We start from the raw sequence: 15,121 nt of genomic DNA, 5'->3' as shown, positions 1-15,121 counted from the left end.
CGGGGGTGGCTCACTGATGCAGCCTTGTGAGCATCTAACTCTACGCAGGAGGGACTCTTTGCCATCTGCTTCTTGTGTTGTTATTCGGTGTTCAACAGACCTTTTGGCCAGACGCCTTCAAAATACGAGTGGCCCATACGTGGCCATCGTCGTGACATAAATCCATGCTGCCTCGTAGTCTCGTACATGTGTTCGTGGAATGCAATGCCCTGAGTCTTTATGGCCGAAGTATTGCCTACTAGATCAGGGGACGCCCGATGCTGATAACTTTGCTGGGTCAGTAGTTTCACAACTCGCTTCTATCTACACCGCCCCTATGATATCAAGTGTCGGACTTTTTTTTACTTCTACATCCAAGGCTCGAAGAGCCAGAAAGGGGAGCCCAGCTTTTCGAGGAAGAGGGATTGACAGGCGCACCCTGCGGCATTATTATTGAAACTTATGGTCTGGGAAAGGAGGAAGGCTTATAGCAATGGAAGAAACCAGAAACATCCCTCAAGACAAGTTTGTTTTGATAGTGATGAAGAGAGCCATGCCGACATGTTGTAAAGGTTTCAGTCGATACCTCGACTGTGGGTGACACAGCTAGCCACAAAAGCAACAAAGTAGCGTGTACTCCCGCCACGGCTAGCCTGATTGTGCAGGCCTATGAACCTGCTGACCTGAGCAAGGCAGTGCCTAATCCATGCCCAAACCAGCCAGGACACTTTTCGTCATCGGGGTGAATCGGCTTCATACCCTTGACAGACTGCTGGCCCCTTAGGACGTTGTTTGCTTGTGATTTTCCAAGCCCCGCGCCCATTCCTCCACACAGGCACGCGCACAAAAGAGAAATAGCCACTCAAAACTCTGACCTCCGTGGCACGGCACGCCTTCTCGCTCGCACAAAACTTGGTCTTTGATCTCGCGACTGCAACTGCGCAGTTTCTTCTTGTGCAACACCATTTCAAAATTCGCCGCTTTCTCTCTACTACCACTACAGTCCTCTTTCACATTCCTGGATCTTCCAATTCAAAGCTTTTCTGCAATCAACCCCAGCTCACTGACCTCGTCCGAGACCACGCACCCACAGCATCCCAAGCGGTGTGAGATTTTCCACCAGAGGCATTTTCATCTCACTCACAAACCTCCTCCCAGCGTCGCAGATCTGGCCAACTTCACCAATCCCGCGACTTGTCTCATTCTCGGGCTGTGACAGCCGCTTTTGTTTTCCAGCAGTTCCTAACAGAATCTCTATGAGCCGCAAAGATCTGCTACGCTTCCTGTCCAAACCAGCAAAGTAGGTTTCTCCTTCACCATAGTCAGCCAAACAAGTTACTGACCTCGCAACAGGCCTCGGTAACGCCAGCTACTGGCGGATCCTAATATTTCCTTTTTTGTTTTGACCCTCAAATCGATTGTTTCCATCAAGAACAAACCTCTGACAAACACAAACCTCCCGGTCGGAACGGGGACAAGTATCGAAATTTGATCCCAAGCGAAGCCGCAAATACTGCCCACGATTCCGTTCGTGCAGGAAATCTTCTTCCTTCTCTCCTCCACCCGGCCTCCTTAACGACCCTTGAAAGGGGAATTCCAATCACTTCAAAATATTGCTGCTGGCAAAAGCCAGCCTCCAATACTCCCACAGAGAGTGGGCCTTCTCTTCTCAGGCGGACACCGCATTGTTCGTCTGGGCGGCAGATAGTGCTTCACTGAATCGTCAGATCAGTGTATTTTCACCTTCCTGCTCCCACACATTTCAACAGCTCGACAGGACTTGGTCCACCCCTTCGATAAGGATATGGTACATATTGGGATCCCCAAGAATTATACTGCTTCACCATCGAGCGTTAGTCATACTCCGTCTTTGACTATCAATCGTGAAGTTGCGCTAGATCTTGATTCTAGCAATGCATTCGAAGGTAAGTTGGTGTGAAATCACATCAATCAAAACAATCGCTAACGGTGCCAAGGTCCCGAAAAACTGTTAGAGGTATGGTTCAGTCCATCCCCGGACGCCCTTCAGGGTTGCTCCGAACCAGCCGGCCTCAAAGCCGTGTCCGCCGAGATATGGAAGTCAATGCTTGACTTGGTCAACTGCAAAGTATTGTCCATCGTCGAATCTGAAGATGTCGACGCCTATCTTCTCTCTGAGTCGAGCATGTTCGTCTTCCCTCACAAACTCATCTTGAAGACATGTGGAACTACCACCTTGCTCTGTGGCCTCCCACGAATTCTCGAAATTGCGACTCTGTTCGGTGGCTTCGAACGCTCTACAGCCCCACCATCCCGCGGCATTGCTGTTGCTGCCGCTCCATATCGTGTTTTTTACAGCCGCAAGAATTACTTGTTCCCTGACCGTCAACGCGGACCACACCGCAGCTGGCGTGATGAGGTTCATACTCTCGACAAACTCTTTGTTGGGGGAAGTGCATACATGATTGGCAAGATGAATGGCGAGCATTGGTACCTCTATCTGACTGAACCATACACCACGTTGACACCACCAGCCAGTCCACAGAGCATGGATAGTCCAACAACAACCGAGACCAGAGCGCTGGACCTACCATCCTCCCTGGTGGTTGATCGTGGTTCGAAGGTGTGCGAAGGTGAAGATGAAACTCTTGAGATTCTCATGACGGATCTGGACGAGGAGAATGCTAAACAATTCTACCTCGACCATGCGAGTGCGGTCGCAGAAGATCAGTGGGAAGGATCTCAGAGAGGACATGATGATCACGTGGATGTTTTCAGCAACGCCTCATCCGATGGCGGTGACATCTCTTTGAAGGAAGAACCTTTCCCGGTTGAACTCACCACTGAAGGTCACGCTTTGGGCGCGGTCGTTTCTCGATCCTGCGGCCTTTCTGATGTTTACCCTGTCGAAAAATATCCTGATGCTCGGGTGGACGCCTATCTTTTCACACCCTGTGGATTTTCTGCCAACGGCGTCGTTCCAGCGCCCCCTGGGGAAAAGGGAACTCACTATTTCACGGTCCATGTCACCCCTGAACCCATCTGCTCTTATGCCTCATTCGAAACCAACGTTCCCGTTGGCCCGAAGGGTCGTGAGACCGCTGAAATCGTTCAACACGTTGTGGACATTTTTCAACCGGGTCGATTCAGTGTCACTCTCTTCGAAGCCAAGTCCCATTTCGAAGAGAGTGCTTGTGCCGATCACGACGAGTTGGCTCAAATTAGGATGTTGGAACGACAAGTGGCTCGTCGTAACACGAAGATGGACACAATTCACGGATATCGTCGCATTGATCGCATTGTTCATGACCTCGATGGCTATGATTTGGTCTTTCGTTACTATGAACGAAATGACTGGAAAGGCGGTGCACCTCGGATCGGTGAGAGAGGCTTCTGAACGGAGCGATGGAAATGTCATCATGATATGAAATCAGCCGACATGTTACAGGGAAGAGGATGAACATCAACATTGATGGCCCAGAGCGACTTTCCTTTACTTCAAGTTCTGCTGATGCTTTTCGCAATACTTCCACTCCTTTGTGAACTCCCTGATATGATAGTTGATAATAGAAGTGTTTCCTCGCCCAATTCGCTCCTCTCGTAGGCTGTTCACAGGTCAGATCGCATTTACAACATATTGTCGGGGTACTTCATTGGCATTGAGAAATCTATCTGGCCATCATGAGTACGAGGCATCCATCTGCACGGCCGGCAATGGCTGGGTACTGGTTCCCGAATGCCTGACCTCTGTCTGCTTGTTACCTTCTCCTAGTCGACCTCCCTCTTCCTGACTCTGGTCCAACAGCCCCGTCGCCTCGCCCTTGTCACCCCAGTACATGACATCGGAAAGTTCATCCGCCACGTCCAACATGGTCTGTAAATGTCCGTATGTTGCGGGCAGCGGTCCCTTGGGTCGAGTGAAACTAATAACACCGACAAAGGCCAAAAACACGAGCCACAGCGCCATTAGGTATGTGACGTGCGGGACTCGCATGAGCACGCCCTTGGCGTAGTCCACACCCAGCGCGGATCCAAACATCCAATGCACGACGGGCTTGAAAACTAGGAGTGCCACACTAGGAATTGTGCGCAAAGGCTTGGTGACGGAGTTGTAGAGGCTCGGTGCCTCGGTGCCAGTGGGGCCCATGAGTGTGCGCCAGACATTCTCATCGCGGAGGAGGATGACCTGTAGCTCCGCGCAGTGCAGGCCAATGGTCAGAAACGACTGGATGGCGACGCAGAAGATCAAGATCGCTAGCATGTTAATCTCCGGCACATAGATGGGAGCATAGCCAGGATTGAAGCTAGCAAAGAATTTCAGGAATACCGTTTGCGTGGTAGCGGCTTGGAATTCGACGTTGTTGGTCATGGTGTCCACCGCAGCGGTAGGGAAGAAGTTCCAGGATGCGTCAGGCATATTGTGTTGCCCGACGTGGATGATGATACCCGTCCAGATCACAAGGGCAAAGAAGACTATCGTCACGACCAGGAGGACGTGGATGATTCTCGGACTTGCGGCGTAGGGAGATCGTTGGCGTGCTTGGGGTCTCATGGCCGTTGGGAGTAAGGATCTGTCGTGCACCGACATCATGCATCGACCCTTCTGGTAGATAAGCCCTCTGCTGTTGCTGGCTGCTTGGAGGGTCGTGAGAGGGTCGGAGCTCCAGGTGGGTATCCTCGAGGCGTGCAAGCACCAGATGGACAAGGCACATTGAATGAGGATGGCGATCCCTAGCGCAATCGGGGTGACTTTGCTAATACTGACGAGGTGGCTGATCTCGTCCCAATCGCCGCCACCGTTCAAGTAGAATTCGTAGGTATTCCGGACCAGGATCATGGCCGACGCACCGTAACAGACGGCGATGCTAATGAAAAAGATCGCATTGGCAATGATGCCATTAGCGAAATTGTGTTTGCTGAACGTCAAAAGGCGCAGATTCGTGTTGAATTCAAGTTTTCCTTCATAGAACAGTGCCCATCGCAGGGAGGTCGCGTGTATGTAGCCCTGAGACTCGGTCACGACCAGGACCACCACGTTGATTGCGAGGGGGACCAGTTCGAGAGTCACCGAATTGAGGTGGAAGGTCACCGAGCGACCTTGTGCGAGGATGCCGAGGACGACAAAGCCGATTCCTACCAGGATGCTGAATGCTAGGCCGGCGATGCAGGTTTTCTTCGTCCCTGAGGCGCCGTTGTATACGTGGTTGGACACATCGGTTTGTCGCTCTTGTTTTTCGAGAGATTCATAGACGACCGAAGAGCGCATGGTGCACTGAAGTGGATCAAGTCAAATGTGATCGAAACACAGGAGCCATGGCAGTGGAGAAGGGTTATTATGCATTTGTCCCATCTTCGATATACTTTCGGCCCCTTCAAACTGAAACGCTCTTCCCTGTATCGGTGAAATTGGCAAGGATGATTTGCGTGGCGGAGCGCGGGACGCCTTTAGGTTCCTCTTCAGAGTGACAATGCTGAGGGCTAAGCAATGAGGCTGATGACTAGTCTCGTGGCTTGACCCCTTCAAGCCTTCTTCCTCCCTGTGTGCCTGCGATTCTTTGTACACCATTCATTTGGAGATCTAACATTGTCATCTCCATTCACTTTCGAATCTTCCGTGTATCTGTGTTTCACTTGACTAACTTGAGATCGACAGTCTCTTCCACTTCCATTTGTTTCACACATGATACGATTTGTGACGCGTTTTTGTCGATAATCCTCACATCTCCCCTTCCATCCACGTTCAATTCCACCATCATGGCCAGTTCCCCTCCAGCGCCCTTTGCCGCCAGCCTCCCCAACCCGAAAAAGAGACCGTCCGTGGGCTCCCAAGCATCGGCCCAAGGCGTGCCTAAGCGACCAAAATTACACCCGCTCCGACAAACGTCATTCCCCGCTCAAGATGCAAGTGGGCATTACGGATCCGCTGTTACCGGTGCTCGCTCCGAAACTGGCAGCGTAGCCAACAGTTTCGTATCAGGTGTGAGCAGCAAAGTCGCCGGTAGAGGACGTGGGAGACCTAAGAAGTCTACTCAACTCAACGATGAAGATGTTCGCTCCACTCATCAACTCCCAGCAGACTCAAGTAGTCAGGGTGACGGTGGAAGAACATCGGGCCGTGGGACGAAATCCGTAGTCAGTGCGAGGTCTGGCGCTGCTGAAGCGGAAGAAGATGACGAAGGTGACATTGATGGCATGCTGGAAAATATGGACGAGCAGGAACGACAACAGGCGGAAGAGGAGGAGACCAGACAAGAACAACGTCGAGAACGCTTGGCCGATACCCTCGATCCGGATCAATACTCTCGGTACAACCAGTGGCGAGCCTTGTCACTTAATAATACTACGGTAAAACGACTCGTCAATTCCATCGTATCGCAGTCGGTCACCTCAGCTCCATTGCAAGCAATCAGAATCTACGGGAAATGGTTTGTGGGAGAAATTGTGGAAAGAGCTCGTGGAGTACAAGTTGAATGGGCCAAAGCCTACGAAGACACCAGAAAGGAGGAAAGACAGCGGCGAGAAAAAGAACTCGAGTCTTTGGAAGAGAAGCAGAAACAACCCAACCTCAACAACCAGCAATCTCAATCCATCAATAAAGACATTGAACGATTGAAGAGAGAGGTCAAAGAATACATTCCCAATCCACATCAAGGAGGATTATTGCCAGATCACCTACGAGAAGCTTTGCGAAGATACAAAGCCGATGGTGAAGGTGGTGGAGTAGGTTTTCAGGGGATGAGCCATGGGTTATTAGGTGTTCCAGGTCCAGCAGCCTGGCGTGTTGGTGATGGCGCTTCAGGAAAACGACTTTTCAGATGATTTTTCGACGCCTCCATAAATTTTATCCGAGTTATGCATGTATTACATCAAAAAAAACCCCCCTGGAAGCTGGATGCCACAACAACACAGGCCTTTTTTCGCTTGTGTAACCGGGGAAATGTTTCCTCTATTAATCATCATCTCCCAAATATGCGAACCATGAGATCAGCCGCACATGCTGGCACCAATCTATCCCCCCCGATGCGAAGGATCAGGCTACCCGCCAAGCGTGCAGGGGTCCGCTTTTTTTTTTTTGGCTTTCGAGGCTTGTTCTGACTATCCACAACATTTTATTCCCTTGAAAGACAGCCACAGAATGCGACTGGGACCACGTTCGATATATCTGATTAATTCTTTAATTCATTGGACCCTTTCCGGCTCCGCGGCACTTCATGAACAAGTCTGTGGTCTGCAAAGCATGGACGGCCTTGACCGCGATTTTCGAGCGACTATTACTAGAACGGGAGGCCTTGCAAATGCCAAAAGCACCGACCTATCGAGTCCAATACACATCAACCTGCATTAAACCAAGAGCCGAGTGTCGTAATGATCTTCAATGTCTTTGGGCTTTACTTTTCCTTTTTCTCGCTTCTCTCTACAAACTTGTTTTTTGCATCACTTTCACAAGCTATGATGGCAGATGTCGTCTTTCCACACTACTTCCTCTGCAGCAGCAAACCCAAATCGCAGCAGTTTCTACCTATCCGAATCCTTTGCCTTCCTCGATGACTACACTCGAGATGTCGTGCAGCCCGACGTGCCAGCGTCAGAATTCGACCACCGCTTTCAACGCCGTAAAACAACCTTAGAGACCATCCAACGAAGGTCCAGACGAAAGCAACGACCATGGAACCCCCTCGTGGATTACCTATCCCCTCGTATGAACGTCGTCGGAGCTCTACTGCCCATCACTTCGTCATTTCTAGAAACGGTCCTGCTGCTTTACTTGTTCACGACATATTATAGTTTTCCCCCTGACCCAGAGACGGGGGCCCACCCACCTCGCATTGCTGAACTCTACAGCACATTCCCGTTCATAAGCTGCGTGGGCTCGAAGCGTCTCCCCATCTACCAGGGCCTCACGATGTGCGTGGTCCTGCTGAACATCACCTCCACCAGCGTCACCTTCTATCGCTGCCGCGATGAGCATATCGGTTGGCAAACGCGGCGCACCGGATACTTAGCCAGCGTCGTCGCCGCCGGTCTGAGTATTTGGGTCGTTTTTGCCGCTGCCAATCCGGATCGGCATCTTCATCTGCTGGTCACGGCCGTCAAAGGTTTGGCTGTCTTCTGCATCAAAGCCACGAGCTGCTTCATGGACCACTTGCAGCGTCGCCACTATCCTGCTCTCCGGAAGACGGGGGTGTTCAATTTTTTACTTTGGTGGAAGGGTGTTACTATATTTCTTGCTTTCCGTACGGCCCCAATTTCCATGCCAATTTGGATGTATATCTATTCTAATGATGCTACACAGCTTTGGCCATCATGACCGACGTCGCCATCTTCGGCTGCAACGACGCAAGTAAATCTGAAATCCAGACTCCAGGCACGAAGTGCTATCAAATCCTCGCTCTAGGCGCGCCGGCAGAATGGTTCTACGCCCTCATGACGGTTTCGTGGAGCCTGACGATTGCTTTTGACATATACACGACGCCGATTGTCAACAAGGTGAAAGCACAGCAAGATCAAGCAGAGATGAAGCTTTTGTCGCTTACAAGAAGGAGTTCGGAGAGTCCGCAGAGCCTGGAGTTTAAGGATCCACACGCCCGCAAGAGCGAAGCGGAGGATGGTGATGAGGATTCTGATGAAAGGGTAAAGACGTGGAAGGAGATTGGATTGATGAAGAAGCGCAACGGTGGGTATGAACATCTGGATTCGGATAGTTGGGATGCGAATTCGACGGCGTTGGCGGCTCGTGGTGAGCGCGAGGACAAGGATACCGACGAAGAATTGGATCTGGGCCTCGCTATAAGGGTGAGGGGTGTTGTCTAAGGTTTGCATGAGTCCTAACGGACCTCCTTTCGATGAGGTTTTGCGGTGATGAATGAAATGAAGACTTTGAGTTCCGTCTACGGCCCTGCACAGTTAAGGTGGAACCGCTCTATTCTATTCCATTTCGTTCTCCTGCATCAATTTTCGCCCAGCCAGACTAGGCTGATATCGAGTTTTTCGACCTTGGGCCAAAACCAGCGCCAGTGTTGTACGAGACAATTCCGGCATTCTCGGAAACGATTACCCGGTTCCAACCTCCCCTCGGATCTGTTCACCACAGCACCTTCTGCTCAGAAACGAACTAGGCCCGCTCTGAATACTGTGTGTCTGAATTTCCTGCGCTCCCTGGGTCCCCTTAGAACTCGTCCTAGCAATCTCCTTATTCACGCCTTCCACCATCGTGCGTTGGATCTGCGGCGGAAGCCCTTTGTCGTCTTCCATGACGAGATAAAATGTCGGTACGACGAGATGTCCCGTGAAGGGCACGGTAGAGTAGCTTACGGCCCAGACGCGCGGAACGAGCATGGAAGCATACTTTCAGCTTCTACGAGTGGCATGTCGTGGTAGAACATAGGCACGGGACCCAGTGTATCCATGAGGTTGACGACTTCGATTTCGGTACCGTCGACAAAGGATCTAGTCTTCGAGAGTCATGGTCGGAGATGTGACGCTGCCACCCCAGGCGAAAGGAGTGGTGCCGGCGGGGATCTGGAGGCCGGAGATCACGAGGAAGAACACAATGCCGTTCGAATGGCTCGCGTTTAGGCGAGAGTGTTTGTCTAGTGATTTGATAGCTGGGGAGCCAGGGACGGAGGGGTATGAGTGTGTGAGCAGGGCCACGTTGACGGTTGGGCCTGCATTGAGCTCGGCAATGACAACTTTGCGGATTGCCTCAATGTCGTCGCCCAATCCTGTCGGTGGAGGCTGATTGAGGGACTCGTAATGCATGCTGGGCAAGGCGACCGAGATGGTCTTGTAACCTTGTCACAGCAGAGCAGAAGCCAATGATTCGAAGGATGATTGTTGGTGGACACGGCTCCTTCCGCGATCTCACTCGTTTGTTGTGTCCGTTGATCTCATGATGTGAACGAATAAGATCTAGATGATCTAGTGCAGACAACTCCCAACGAAATTCATGCAGTTCTGTTAAGCAGACATCACATCGACAGCCTCGAGGACGGTTAGACGACCAGTTTCACTCACCAATCTACGTTATCCGCATTTCAAAGAAAATGAAGATGCTGGTTGAGAAAGCGTTTTCGGTATTACATTACAGACTTCATCCTGTATACATTGGGAAAGGTACATATGTAGGTAGGGTGCCTGAAAGTTCTCCATCGTCGCCTATTTCCCTTTGGAGGCCTGATCTATAGGAATGACCGTGTGCAAAGGCAAACTTGATGCTGAAACGATGCCATTAATTGGTTGATGGGCCCGTATCGCGCGTTCGAGGGGACGGTACTGCATCCTACGTCCCGCTAGGAAATGGCCTGTCGGGTACATGCATCCCAAGGACTGCATGAATTAAGGCTGAAGAATCAATGCGTCAGCTGCGAGGAAATCAACCTAAATTTTTCTCTGGAAATGGATGTCGGATGGAATTTCTGGGAGCATGCTTCGCAGCATCATTCGGAGACATATGAACGAAGAGGTCGGAAGCATACCGAGAAGATTAGAAGCGAGAGTAGAATAAAGGAAGTTTTCTTGGGAATTGCATGACAGGATTCATAGACAAGCTTTGTGCCTTTGTGCTGAATGGATCAAGGGCTGCTCATCAGACTCAAATTTCCGTTTTGCATTCTTGTATCTCATTCATTGGTGTAGAACATCGAAAACTCGGTGACGTCAAATCCTCAGAATCTAGACGATTCAGTTTACACTCCGCGCAGGAGAGGATGCCCCCTCCGGCCAAACCGTCTTTCGCTTTTCCGTTTTGATCTTCTTTCTACTGGCCCTTCGGCGCACTCTTAATGTTGTTGAGGTCAATCGTCGGCTTGATCCCATGCTTCATGATCGGGCTGCTGGAGAAATTGGCATGGTCATGGAAAGCATTCGTCTGCAACCGTGACACTTCGACCTCTTGCTTTCCTCGAGTGATGACATCCTCGTCGTACTCAGCAACAGCATCTGCAAGTGTGCTCTCACCGGATTTCACCTTCAGCATGGCGTTAACAAATCTCTCGCTGTCTCGAATGGCGTTGTTGGCTCCTTGGCCACGGTCTGGAGACGTCAGTTAGATTGTTCGAAGATACCAGGTTGACGTACGGAATGTCATGCTGTGAGCGGCATCTCCGGACAATGTCACCCTTCCACCGTGATTGTCCCAGTTGGAGGAAGGGGCCCAGATCTTGAACGGCACGGCCTTTGCTTTGACATCTTTCGGCGCCCATTCGACAGCTGACTTATATGGATCAGTCCACCCATCCATTCGTCGTCGCAATTCATCCACCATATTTTCGTCTCCAGATACATCGCCAATTTGTTCTTGCTTGGGCCATGTCGCAAGGATATAGTAGATCCAAGATTCGGGCTTGTCAAGCACTGGTTTGTCGAGAAGAAAAATACCAATATACATCGACTTCGGGTGGATGCCGACTTCAACAATGGGATGGATCATTTTGTCCATTTTCAAGGCTTGTTCGGCCGTATACTGCATGGGAAAGTTGATGAATGTGTACGGCAAGACTCTGGCCGTCGCCGCGTCTCCCAGGAGCCAACGTCGAACCCATGAGCCCCCTCCATCGGCACCCACCAGGACCGTTCCGGACTCTGAGGTTCCGTCGTGGAAGCGGGCCACTACCCCGTCATCCGTCACTTCAATATCGGTGAGAGCTTTTCCAAACTAGAGCAAAATTAATCCATACCAACCACCAAGGCCCGGCTTTGGGGAACACACCTGGACGTCCAGGCCTTCGGACCATATCGTCCTTGTCTTTTGGATGTTCAATCTTCGGACCCCCGGAAAAGGAGGTTCAACTATGGTAGCTGCAGTCTGACCATCTCGAATCATGACACTCTCACAACCTGCTTCCTTGGAGTCCAGCGTGGGATCTGGTTGACATTCTCGTAGTCTTTGGAAAATGTCCTCAGGAAGCAGCTTGGCAAGAAAGGGATGGCTCCAAGCAATTGTCACCCCCCAATTACGGTCGCGTGGGGCACTCTCCTTTTCAACAATGACATGGTCGATCCCATTCTGTTCTGCCTTAGTATACCCATCATGCAAAGAATACCTGGTCACCAACTCGTTTCAATCCATGCGCGATGGCTAAGCCTGATAGCCCTTTTCACCGCCATAGTCAGCAATTTGGATTTCTGTCATATTGGCTGACATACCTGCCCCAACGATAATGACTTTCAGTGGTTGACTCATTTGAATAATTTGCCCTTGGACTCAATTTCGGGAACCGAATCCCTTTCCGTGAACGGGAATTGCAAGCACGATTAAGTGACAGAAAACGTGGAGAAATGGGGATCTGGAATGCAGCATCCACACCAATCTCTCAAATGAGATTTTTTGGTAATGAAGAGAAATATGGTGCATCGATCCGGCCTCAGTATCAAACCGTCATCCGGTCAGGCGTTCACATGCACGAACTTTAAGCCAATAAAGGCGACTATAATACGCCGAAGCTATACGAGGACATCTGCGGACTAGTAAGACCGCGCTGAGCCCCACGGAGCCACTCACTAAACAAACTCTCTGACCTAGAGTCGGCTATACTTACTAGCTCACGAAAGCATAGTTTCAGCTGAGCCCCGAAAAGGCCCCCTACGCTGAAAGAGCCCTGGACATCTTCACGGAATTGCTGGAAGAAAAAAAAGTATCCATCGTAGCTTAGCGCCCTCGGCATCCAGACAGGATTAGAGGCTATGATTTTATAACTGAAGTTCCAGGGCAGTGACCTCGCGGATACAGCCGACATTCATCGGGACAACAGAAAAATGGCAATCATCGAGTTGGCGAAGATCAACCTCAAGGGCGGCATTACCGCATCGGACCCTCTTCTGATGATGAACACGAAAGAAGTCAAGAGGGTGATTGAAGAGTACAGCAAATTGCAAACTCTATTCTACACACAAATTGACGACCCAACCGTCATGTTCGTCATTGGAGCATGGGAGAGCAAAGACCAACATCAACACGGATTTGAAGGATCACCTCAACAAGATGAGATTTACGGTCTGATCAAGGGCCAAATGGAGATCGAATGGATGCACTACATGGATATAGAACAAAGTCGAATTCCCATCAACGCCCCAGTCCTGGCGATGATCAAGGAGACTCTTCCCTCGGATATCCAGAAGACGGCATTCGACCATGAGTTCGTGACACGGACACAGCGCTTGGGCGGAGCCCATTATGGCGCCGTGTCCGCGTGGAACCTCCTGAAGGATGACACGGAAGCGACGGTACGAGTGAATTTTTCGGGCTGGGAATCCATCAAAGACGCGACCGAGGGAATCGTCAATACCGTGGAAGATGTCAAGAAGTTCCGAACGCGACCGAGTGAATTGAACTTCTTCTTTGTGGAGCGGACGAGGCTGGATTGTTAGACTCAAGGCTGAATATTTGACGAGTTTGTACGACGAGATGATATGGGGATTGTTGACTTCGTATCAAGAATGACCACAGAATGCAGGAGAGGACGACCCCGATGAGCTCACCGGGGAGCGGGGATCTCGGCTATGGCCTGGATAGGATGATATACCATGTTCGGATCGTGGGTGATTTTGCGATATGATGTCCCTGATAATTCCAATAAACACCAACCATTGATCCCTATCCTTGTACCTGGAGCTGTCCCTAGAGCTATCGCTGTAGCGGCCCCTCCTCCCCCGCCTTTCCGGTTCTCCAGCCTGATGCCTTCCAGTCTTTTCGTCCCCTCGTCTCCAGTCCAGGACGCCACTCTGATTGCTCGTTTCTCATTGCTTGGTGCTCCACGGATCCAACATTCTGACACGCGAGGCTGCTCATCCCTCCCGATATCGCTTCGTACAACTGTGTCTCACGACTTGTATCGGTGCTAAGTAATCCCGAACCTCTCTTCACGATATACGAGGCGAAGGAGAACTCTATCATGGTGTAAAATATAGGACTGGCGTACTTTTCACTGCCGCAGCGAACCGGAACCAGAACTGAAACGGAAACAACGACAAATCCAGGAGAATTGGACTTTTTCATTCATCCTTTACAGTACCCGACCATACTCCCTACCCTGTTGGAATCCAAGAGACCTAATCCTCGTTCTCTCATCCATCCCCCAATGGCGTCTACCACCGCAGACGAAAAACTAACCACCGCTCTCCGTGACCTGATCTCGGCCAACCACATTCTGCACCACCACTCCGTCGTCGACGCCTACGGGCACGTCTCGATCCGCCACCCGACGGACCCCTCCATCTACATCATGTGCGGCTACATGGCACCTGCAATGGTGTCGGGACCGGCGGACCTCATCCAGTACCGAGTCTCGGATTCGGGCCCCGCCGACCCGAACGCGCCCAAGGGGTACTCGGAGCGCTTCATCCACGGCGAACTCTTCAAGCGCTTCCCCGCCGTCAACTGCGTCATCCACAGCCACGCCGAGGAAGTGCTGCCCTACGTGGTGACCGGCGTCAAGCTACGCGCCGTTTACCATATGTCGGGCTTTTTGGGGTCCGACGGCGTCAAGGTTTTTGATATAGATCCGCTGTACGAAACGGGCGATCAGCGCGATATGCTCGTGAACAATCCCCGCTTTGGAGCTGCGCTGGCGGAGAAATTCGCATCAGGCCCCAACAGCAAGGAGGGACCTGATGAATCGGTCGTCCTCATGCGGAGGCATGGGTTCACTTGCGTCGCGGACAATATTGTCACGGCAGTCTATCGAGCGATTTACACGAGGATCAATGCCGAGGCGCAGACAAAGGCCATGGCCATTGCGAAGCATGTTCCGCTAAAGCGTGATGGTGCTGAGGCCGAAGATGTGGAGTTCGCGTTCCAGGCCCTCACTAAGGAGCAGCACAAGGGGTGTAGTATCATGTGTGAAACGTTTCAGGAAAAGCCGTGGAGGTTGTGGGTGAGGGAAGTCGAAAGGTTGCCATTGTACGAGAATGAGTTGAGTCAAAAGAAGAGCTTCGCTTGAGACCAAGGTACTTAGGACTCAAAATGAATGGACGAAGCAGATTGCAAAACGTAGGTGAGTGTAGGATTGGGAGAGATATGAAGACAAGGAGATCGAAAATGATAGTTTGTCCTTGCGACGGAAGAGAGATGATTTACGAGATTCATGTGATATCCTACCACTCCACTCCACAAGCAGGCAATTTTCCATTCTTCCGGCTCCAGCCTCGTCCTTCCAGCAATACTCCG

General features: G+C 51.1%; 8 protein-coding genes across 8 annotated transcripts; 5 read left to right on the top strand and 3 right to left on the bottom strand.

The window, feature by feature from the left end:
- Window positions 1-1,783: 1,783 nt before the first annotated feature.
- On the top strand, window positions 1,784-3,355 carry Z518_00852 (S-adenosylmethionine decarboxylase proenzyme; the record flags this gene model as incomplete). Its single annotated transcript, XM_013421453.1, has 2 exons — window positions 1,784-1,904; window positions 1,956-3,355. 2 exons carry the CDS (start codon window positions 1,784-1,786, stop codon window positions 3,353-3,355), a joined length of 1,521 nt encoding a protein of 506 aa, XP_013276907.1.
- A 282-nt stretch (window positions 3,356-3,637) lies between these two features.
- On the bottom strand, window positions 3,638-5,224 carry Z518_00851 (uncharacterized protein; the record flags this gene model as incomplete). The annotated part of the gene is made up of 1 exon (XM_013421452.1): window positions 3,638-5,224. The coding sequence occupies one exon, from the start codon at window positions 5,222-5,224 to the stop codon at window positions 3,638-3,640; it is 1,587 nt and encodes a 528-aa protein (XP_013276906.1).
- A 488-nt stretch (window positions 5,225-5,712) lies between these two features.
- On the top strand, window positions 5,713-6,777 carry Z518_00850 (uncharacterized protein; the record flags this gene model as incomplete). The annotated part of the gene is made up of 1 exon (XM_013421451.1): window positions 5,713-6,777. The coding sequence occupies one exon, from the start codon at window positions 5,713-5,715 to the stop codon at window positions 6,775-6,777; it is 1,065 nt and encodes a 354-aa protein (XP_013276905.1).
- A 640-nt stretch (window positions 6,778-7,417) lies between these two features.
- Window positions 7,418-8,769, top strand: Z518_00849 (uncharacterized protein; the record flags this gene model as incomplete). Its single annotated transcript, XM_013421450.1, has 2 exons — window positions 7,418-8,192; window positions 8,252-8,769. The coding sequence occupies 2 exons, from the start codon at window positions 7,418-7,420 to the stop codon at window positions 8,767-8,769; spliced, it is 1,293 nt and encodes a 430-aa protein (XP_013276904.1).
- A 636-nt stretch (window positions 8,770-9,405) lies between these two features.
- Window positions 9,406-9,717, bottom strand: Z518_00848 (uncharacterized protein; the record flags this gene model as incomplete). Its single annotated transcript, XM_013421449.1, has 1 exon — window positions 9,406-9,717. The coding sequence occupies one exon, from the start codon at window positions 9,715-9,717 to the stop codon at window positions 9,406-9,408; it is 312 nt and encodes a 103-aa protein (XP_013276903.1).
- Window positions 9,718-10,714: 997 nt separating this feature from the next.
- Z518_00847 (uncharacterized protein) lies at window positions 10,715-12,139 on the bottom strand (the record flags this gene model as incomplete). Its single annotated transcript, XM_013421448.1, has 5 exons — window positions 10,715-10,989; window positions 11,035-11,611; window positions 11,666-11,962; window positions 12,012-12,049; window positions 12,103-12,139. The coding sequence occupies 5 exons, from the start codon at window positions 12,137-12,139 to the stop codon at window positions 10,715-10,717; spliced, it is 1,224 nt and encodes a 407-aa protein (XP_013276902.1).
- A 572-nt stretch (window positions 12,140-12,711) lies between these two features.
- Window positions 12,712-13,323, top strand: Z518_00846 (uncharacterized protein; the record flags this gene model as incomplete). The annotated part of the gene is made up of 1 exon (XM_013421447.1): window positions 12,712-13,323. One exon carries the CDS (start codon window positions 12,712-12,714, stop codon window positions 13,321-13,323), a length of 612 nt encoding a protein of 203 aa, XP_013276901.1.
- Window positions 13,324-14,033: 710 nt separating this feature from the next.
- On the top strand, window positions 14,034-14,894 carry Z518_00845 (uncharacterized protein; the record flags this gene model as incomplete). Its single annotated transcript, XM_013421446.1, has 1 exon — window positions 14,034-14,894. The coding sequence occupies one exon, from the start codon at window positions 14,034-14,036 to the stop codon at window positions 14,892-14,894; it is 861 nt and encodes a 286-aa protein (XP_013276900.1).
- Between the last annotated feature and the right edge of the window lie 227 nt (window positions 14,895-15,121).

Source organism: Rhinocladiella mackenziei, assembly GCF_000835555.1.
Source record: "Rhinocladiella mackenziei CBS 650.93 unplaced genomic scaffold supercont1.1, whole genome shotgun sequence".
Taxonomy (NCBI): Eukaryota; Fungi; Ascomycota; class Eurotiomycetes; order Chaetothyriales; family Herpotrichiellaceae; genus Rhinocladiella; species Rhinocladiella mackenziei.
The sequence above is the reverse complement of the archived record's forward strand: the minus strand, read 5'-3'. Positions and strand labels throughout refer to the sequence as shown.